Below are 8,623 nucleotides of genomic sequence, written 5' to 3'. Positions count from 1 at the left end.
TCTGATCTGAGAGAACCGGGTTTGATTCCCCCACTCCTCCTCCACTTGCACCTGGCTAGATGACCTTGGGCAAGCCACAGTTCTGACAAGAGCTGTCCTTGAAAAAAGAGCAGTTTCTCTCAGAACTCTCGCAGCCCCACCTACCTCACAGGATGCCTGGTGCGCATGTGGATTTCCGTTGCACCCCCTTGCTTGCCTCTGTCACTCTCAGCATGAAGGTGGGGTGGAGATGTGAGCGGACAGGTAGCCAGGTGTGGAGAGGCAAGGTTGGGGGGGTGGCAGTGAAGAGGGGGTGGGGGCAAAGAGAGGTGGTTTGCCTTTGACTTCTTCCGCAGAGCCTTCCGTGGTGGTGGATGAAGTTAATTGTCAGGCGGGCGAGAGGAGGTGGAGGCTATCGTTGGAAATTTTCAGTGTTTTTTTAATTTTTATTAATTAATACACATTCTTGCGATATCAACAAAAACACGATCACATTTGCATTTACAACAATATAACAAATTAAATGAAACACGTTGCATTACTTTATAGAATACAAAGCCTGTAACAACAGTACAACTATCTACCTAAGTTTGGGTTCCGAGTGAAAAGTGGCAACCTTTTTAATGATAGAACAGACAACATTGTATAAACCGATAGTCACTAAGATTGTGTAGAGAGTAGACATGACATACGAGAGAAGAGGAATCATTTGAAAAACTGATGAAGAAAGACGAAGATAAAAGCTAGATTTTATGAGATTTGAGAACTAGTGTTGAAATTCGTACCCCTTGCGCACATTTGCATGTGACAGTAATGGGATATCGGGGATGCCCTTCAGAAATCAGGAGATGCTGAATTCAGATGCTGTATGAATATAGGTAAATGTGGCTCTTCCTCGCCAGCCCTGTCTGTCATTCTACTTCCAAGTACTGGTGTTGATGTTTAAAACTCTCAATGCCCTGGACTGATGAGTTTCCTCCCCTCCATTGGGGGCTTGCAAGGAAATAAAACTGGTAAGGGTATGCAGTAGAATCCCCCCCCCCCATTGCTCCAAAATTAGAAAAGCCCTGCAAAAAGAAATTAACTGGACGGCGTCTCGCTTATGACTTTAGGAAGTTGGTCTGCTGAGTTTCGCGTCACCTGGCATTGTGCCGGCTGTATTGTGGTCAGGGCTTGGTTGTGGTCTCCGGGCACTTCTTCAAAGACTGTGAATTAGGGATTTTAACAGGTTTCGTGGTTCTCAGTTGTGTGAGGGCTTGTCTGACTCTGACAGCTCTTTATGTTTTACAGTTGTATTCTTACACATGCCTGCCTCTTTAAGAAAGGCTGAAAGGATAGAAAGAAACTTGAAATGAAATCGATGCAAATATTGTAGGTTTCCCTGTGTCTATTTGAGTTTCATTTCTGGGTAAGTTTTCATTTATTCAGGTGGTTTAATACTAAAGGGTTGGGTTTTGTTTTTCTTTTTGACGAGTTTAAGATACAAGATTTATGTTCATAAGAGGCCAAACAATCTGCTTTATTATACTAATGAATTTGAATTCTATGAGAAACAGTGAGATTTCAGTGTGATTTCCTCGTTTCTCCACTTGCTAACTAGAGTTGAAACATATTTGTGGTGACTTTTTAACAAATTCTACTTGAAATCCAATTTTCTTATCTATCTGTCTATCTGTCGGTCTATCTATCTATCTATCATCTATCTATCTATCATCTATCTATCTGTCTGTCTGTCTGTCTGTCTGTCTGTCTGTCTGTGTCTGTCTGTCTGTCTGTCTGTCTGTCTGTCTATCTATCTATCTATCTATCTATATCTGTCTGTCTATATCTATATCTATATCAGGTACAAGCTCTCCCTCCTCTGCGAGGACAGATCTGTGCGTTCCCTGCCCCCATAGCTAGCAATCCAAAACAGTCCAGTGGCACCTTTGAGACCAAGTTTTATTCAGGCACAAGCTCTCCCTCCTCTGCGAGGACAGATCTGCACGTTCCCCCAATAGCTAGCAATCCAAAACAGTCCAGTGGAGCCTGAGCGGCGGGTGTTGCCTTCTGACACATGTCCGGTGATGTCAGGGGGTGTGGTGTATGCAAATAAGTTATGCTAATGAGTTATGCTAATGTGCCCCTGCACCTCTTTTTCTACAAAATTACCCCTGGTACCAGATAGGGTTTCCAACCTCCAGGTAGGGTCTGGAGCTCTGGAATTACAGCTGATCCACAGACTGTAGAGATCCATTCCTGGAGAAAAGGGATGCTCTGGAGGGTGGTCTCTCTGGCCTTGTACCCCACAACCCTCCCCCCCCCTCCCCATTCTCTGCTGGTGGCCACAGGGGACTTGGCGACCCCTCCTCCTCCTGCCCATCTCAGTGTTTCATGTGAATCCCTCTCTGTGCCGACAGGGAGTTTCAAGAATAACTTGAACATCATGGGACTCAGCCCAAAGTCCAATGCCGGTGTACACATATTAGCATTTGAATCCCCAAGTTTTTGTCTTTGGCTTTTGTGTGGTTTTGTACTTTAAAGCCAGTGGCCCTGGAAATATAGCAGATCATAGCGACAGAACTGATACAGAAGTCTGCTGTTGGGGTCTCTCCCGAAAGCGGCTCTGGAGAGCAGACCCAGGAGAAACCGTCTGCCACTTGCTGCGATGGACCGGGGAGGTTTAGTTCTTGAACGAGTGGCTCTCAGAGTAGGGGAAGCTTCTTCTTCTTTTTTTAACAGATAATTTTTATTCATTTTTATAAACAGCAAAGATATGCAAGGTAAGCATGAGCATAGGCAGCTCTCAGTGGCTTCATACAGTTCATACAATTTGTCGGTATTCTACAGTTTGGAAATTACCATAGATGCAGAGTGTTTATTACATCAGGTACTGTTTCTTTGGTAGATAGATGTACTAGTATGGGGTACCATATACATACAATGTCATTCTGACCACCTCTAGATAGATTTTGTTTCAGAGTATCTGAGATTTTCTCCGTTATATAAAGGTTCCATAGTTTTTTTGTACCAGAGGTTTACATTTAGCCTACTCGTGGATTTCCATGTGGCTGCTACTGTGGTTTTGGCTGCAAATAGTAATAGAGAGATTAGATAGAGCATTTTCCTCTCTGAGATTTAAAAGCAGAGCTTCCGGGGAGTTGTCTATCTTGATTTTGGTTATGGTTGTTATTTCTTCTATTGTTTTATCCCAGAAGGATGCGACTTCCAGGCAATCGTACCAGCAGTGTATGTAACTGCCTATTTCCTTTTTGAAGGGGAAGCTTTTTGAAAATCCCGATTGCTATTATCTTTCTCGCTGTAGATGATTCTATGCCTTCTTGATCCACCTGCATAGAATAAGAGGGGGTGGGGAAAATACTTTCCCACTTCCTATGGAATCCATCAAGAACTTCCAGTGCGGTCTCATAGGGTTCCTCGTCTCCGGGTGGAATAATAAATAATAATAATAATACCTTTTGATTTATTGATCGCTCAATCCTGCAGAGCTACTGGCTCTGAGCGATTTACAGTTACACAGGTTTTCACAAGGGACTAACAATGATAGGGGTAAGGGAGGACAACATATAATTCTTTAAATCGCACACGTTTGCAGCCGACGGGGATTTTGTTCAGCTGTAGGCTTCAGTCGTGTTCCGGGTGGCATTCATATCGGCTTGGTTTGATGACGTTAGTTCTTCCTGGGCTGCTTTGAGTCGTAGCGCCGCACTGCCACCGCCTGGCCGGATTGGCCCATTACAGACTTCTTGATGACGAAGAGGTCTTTTCCCCAGGCTTCCAAGGTTACATTCCATTCGCCGGCTAACACCTCCCCTACGGGGGTTTAGTGTGCCCACCCTCTCTAAGGAGTGGTACCCATTTTATCTACTCGCCGAAGCTTTCGAACCGCTGGGTGGACAGCGAGCTGGGGACAAGGCTGGTAGCTCACACCAGCGCGGGCTAGAACTGACAGCAACTCTGTTCAGTTCAGATGTTAACCAGAGGATAAATCCTCTGTGCCACCGCTCCCCTGTAATCCTCGGAGATGGGGATCTCCGAGGATTACAGCTGATCTCCAGGTGACGGAGATTTGCTCACCTGCAGAAGATGGCCACTTGGGAAGGTGGACTGTATGGCATTGAAATCCCTCCCCTCCCCTAACCCCGCCTTCCTCGGGGTCCACCCGCAGGTCTCCAGGTATTTCCCAACCCGGTGCTCGAACCCCTACATGTATCTGATCACGCATATTGGAGTCCTTAAGCTTTCCAGCTTGCTGATGCACACTGGTGTTTCCTTAGCTTTTCAGTTTAGGGGGCTTTGAAACCTGCAGCTCCTATCCTGAGTTGTTTTAGAAGTTTTATGATATCGGAGCGTTATGTTTTATTGCCGTAAGCCGCCCGGAGCCTGCTGAGGCAGGGAGGGTGGGATACACATTTGAAGGAATAAATAAATAAATAAGCTAGAGTTGCCAACTCCGGGTTGGGGAATTCCTGGAGATCTGAGGGGAGGAGCCTGGGGAGGGCGGGGCTTTGGGGAGGGGTCTCAGCAGGGTATAATGCTAAAGAGTCCACCCTCCGAAGCAGCCGTTTTCTCCAGGGCGAGCGATCTCTGCAGTCTGAAGATCAGTTGTCTTTCTGGGAGATGGCCAGTCTCCACCTGGAGGCGGGCAACCACAATTCAGACTTCAGTTACACAACTGAGATTTGGGCACTACCATTGTTTCGGGGGGGGGGGGAGGTGGAGATTTCCAGTCTAAATTAGATTCCGTTCTTTTTTTTCCCCCTTAAGTACCTGAGGGTACACTTTTATTGTTTTTTTTACATTTTTTACATTATTTTTTACATTACATTACATTACAAACAGACAGACAACACCCAACTACCCCCAACAACCTACAACATATACCCAGAGACTTTTATCACTTCTACTGCTTATTAAATGTCTAGATTCATTTTCTATTTTACTAAGCTTATCTTTTCTGCATTCTCAAATTAGTACATTTATCTATCAGTTGCGTTTACATTATACCAATCATAGAGTCTCTTCCAAGTTTTTTTGAAAAGTCCATTCTGTGCCGGCTCTCATCTCAAGTGTCAGTTTGTCATTTTCCGCCGTTTCAAATAGTTTATTCACGTATTCTTGTTTCGTTGGTATTTCCATTGTTTTCCAATATTTGGCATATACTATCCTTGCAGCCGTCGACATATGAACTATCAAATACCTATCTGCTTTATCAAAGTCTTTCGGAAATATATTCAATAACAGTATCTCTGGAGTAAACGGGATATTAGTCCTTGTTATTTTTCTCCAAAACCACTAAGCAGAGAACTATTTTTTGTATAAAAAATAACAAGAATTAGATTCCATTCTTAAGTGTTCTCTGCTTAGTGGTTTTGTACCTGCAATAATAGTATTAGCAACAATGATAATAACCACAAACATTTATAATTTCAGCTCTGTCGATAGTATTAACAGAATATAGGATTTCTTTATTTTGCAAGCAAACCCAAGGTGGCATTTTTTGATAGCCAAGGCAAATATCTGACCATACCCAACAATATTTACTGATGAGTTGGGTGTGTGTGTGTGGGGAAACCTGTCTGGAAGTGTCCTTGGCTGTTAAGCAGGATTGGGGGGGAGAGACTTGGCATGTGGGATCAGAAACCAGGAGAGGAGAAACCTCTCCGGGGGCGGCTGCGTGGGGTAAGGGTGGGTGGGGGGTGGACAGGGACTGAGTAGAGGAATTCCATGCATTCTCCCCATTGATGAACTCGTCTCTGCCTTCCAGGTCAGTGAACAATTTCCTGATGACTGGCCCCAAGGTAAGTCCATCCTCTTTGATCTGCCTTTCGGGTTTGCCCAGATCGGCTGGCCCGAGTTTACACCTCCTCGTCTCCGGCCTCTTCAGCCACCCAGGATGGCAAAAGGGCGCTTTCGCTTCAGGCTTTCACACCTGGGTTATATGTGAGAGAGAAACAAAACAAAGTTCATCTTCATGCCTGAGCAGGGATTTGAACACGGGCCCAATGGCCTGGTTGATTGGGGGGGGGAATGCAAAGTGTGTCCTCCATCTTGGTCACACACCCAGAAGATTTGTGATGAGAATCTCCTGTAAGGAGTTGCCAGGTTTATCATTTGGATCCTGAGCAGGGCCGGCCCCAGCTTATTTTGCACCCTAGGCGAGGATCCCTTCTGGCGCCCCCCCCCCCAATGCGCCCACCATTTTTCAAAAATAAATGCATTTTAGGAAGAATGAAAAACACAAATAATCAAGAAACTCCCAGAGTATGGGGCCGGGTGCAGCTTGGCGCCCCTAAGGGCCGGCCCGCTCTAGGCGATCGCCTAGTTCGCCTAGTGAGTGAGCCGGCCCTGCCTCCCACCAAAGTGCTCAGGGAAGCCAACAGAGGTAGTTCACACTTCCCTTTTAAAATTCCCCAGAACAGCCCTGTGAGGCAGGTTAGGCTGAGAGACCATGACTGGCCAAGGTCATCCAGGGAGCTTCTGTGAGCATGTGGGGATTTGAATAGGGGGTCTTCCAAGTCCTGGTCCAGCGTCCAGCACTCTAACCACGACACCACACTGGGAAGCCCTGTGCCGTCGAGGCAAGATGGGTTCCTCCTGAGGCGGGCGCCTGAGAGCCTAACTAGAGGTGAGGGGTCCGGAAACCAAGTCCGGTGAGGAAAGGCTGAAGGCGCTGGGTCTGTGTAGCCTGGAGAGGAGATGACTGAGGGGGGATATATGAGAACCATCTTCAAGCCCTTGAAGGGCTGTCAGGTAGAGGATGGGGCGGAGTTGTGGTCTGTTGCCCCAGAAGGTCGGACCAGAACCAACGGGTTGACATTAAATCGGAAGACTTTTTGCCTAAAGATTAGGAAGGACTTCCCGACAGTTAGAGCAGTTTCTCACTGGAACAGGCTTCCCCGGGAGGTGGTGGGCTCTCCTTGAGAGGCAGTTTGGTGTCGTGGTTAAGTGCGTGGACTCTAATCTGGGAGAACCGGGTTTGATTCCCCACTCCTCCACTTGCAGCTGCTGGATGACCTTGGGCAAGCCATAGTTCTGATAAGAGCTGTCCTTGAAAAAGAGCAGTTTCTGTCAAGAGCTCTCTCAGCCCCACCTGCCTCACAGGGTGTCTGTTGTGGGGAGGGGAAGGGAAAGGAGTTTGTAAGCTGCTCTGAGACACCTTTGGGTAGGGAAGGGCGGGGGATAAATCCAATCTCTTCTTCTACTTCTTCTTCCTTCTTTGGAGGTTTTTAAGCCGAGGCTAGATGGCCATCTGACAGCCATGCTGATTCTCTGAACTGAGGCTGATCATGAGAGGGAGGGCAGGAAGGGTTGCCTCAGTGCTTAGTTCATGTGGCCCTTTCTTACATGCCCAGGGAAATGCTGATCGCCACTTAGGGGCCAGGAAGCAATTCTTCTCCATGCCAGTTTGGCTGGAGATCCTGAAGAGGTTTTTTTGGTCATTTTCTGGGCATGGAGCAGGAGGGACTGAGGTGGGGTGGGGAGGCATTTGTGGATTTCATGCATTGTGCAGGTGGTTGGACTAGACGACCCTGGAGGCCCCTTCCAACTCTAAGGTTCTGTGTTCCAAACTTCACTACAGGGACTTGCAGCTATACTGTTGCTGCTAGTTCCTGGTGGCAACTCATGAGTAAACGTGCAGCAGGGCCAGATTTGGACCAGGGGCCGGGCCATTGTTCTCCTGCCTGTCTTTCCTTTGCAGGCATACCTCATCTACTCCAGCAGTGTTGCCGCAGGGGCGCAGAGCGGGATCGAGGAATGCAAGTTCCAGTTTGCTTGGGATCGCTGGAACTGTCCAGAGAGAGCTTTGCAGCTCTCCAGCCATGGAGGTTTACGGAGTGGTAAGTCAGCCTAGCCAACGGTCAGTGTTTGTAGTCCAAACCCTGCCCCAACTGGATGTCTCTGACTTGTATTTCTTTGGGATCTGCTAGATTTCCCTGTGTGTGTGTGTTGGTGTGTTAGTGTAAAAAATTATGGCGGGTAGCCATGTTGGTCTGAAGCAGCCGAACAAAGTTTGAGTCCAGTGGCACCTTTAAGACCAACAAAGTTTTATTCAGACCCAGTCTTTGTGTGTGTGTGTGTTTTGAAAGGTCACAATAAAAAGAGGGAGGTGTTTGTGAATTTCATGCATTTATTTATATTATTTATTTATTCAATTTATACACCACCCTCCCTGCGAGCGGGAGCTGCAGTGGCTCAAGTGGTTAAGACGCTGAACTGCAGGCTGTGGAAGGTCAGTAGTTCAGCAGTTCGAGACCCAAGTTGCCACATGACGGAGTGAGCTCCCGTCTCTAGTTCCAGCTCCTGCCAACCTAGCCGTTCGAAAGCAAGAAATTCCAAGTAGATCAATAGGGACCACTTCGGTGGGAAGGTAACAGCGTTCCGTGCACCTTGGTGTTTAGTCATGCCGGCCACATGACCATGGAAATGTCTTCGGACAGCGCTGGCTCTTTGGCTTTGAAACGGAGATGAGCACCGCAACCCTAGAGTCGGATTCGACTGGCTTTCGAGCAAGAGAACCTTTACCTTTACCTTTACCTGCGAGCGGGCTCAGGTCGGCTTACAACGTTGGCACAAAATACCAATGAAACCATATAAAAACATTTTAAAACAAAGCAATACAGATGAAACTCATAGAATCATA

General features: G+C 46.9%; 1 protein-coding gene across 1 annotated transcript in view; it reads left to right on the top strand.

Annotated features, from left to right (window-relative positions):
• The window catches only part of LOC107120805 (protein Wnt-8b), a 25,792-nt gene that overhangs the window by 8,056 nt on the left and 9,113 nt on the right, over window positions 1–8,623 (top strand). The window contains exons 2-3 of the mRNA XM_015423575.1: window positions 5,747–5,780; window positions 7,682–7,820. Coding sequence (XP_015279061.1) covers window positions 5,747–5,780; window positions 7,682–7,820 — 173 coding nt within the window. The remainder of the gene's footprint in view (window positions 1–5,746; window positions 5,781–7,681; window positions 7,821–8,623) is intronic.

This window comes from Gekko japonicus, unplaced genomic scaffold (genome assembly GCF_001447785.1).
Source record: "Gekko japonicus isolate JY-2015 unplaced genomic scaffold, Gekko_japonicus_V1.1 scaffold1909, whole genome shotgun sequence".
Lineage (NCBI taxonomy): Eukaryota > Metazoa > Chordata > Lepidosauria > Squamata > Gekkonidae > Gekko > Gekko japonicus.
Note: the sequence above shows the minus strand (reverse complement) of the source record. Positions and strands in the feature narration are given on the sequence as shown.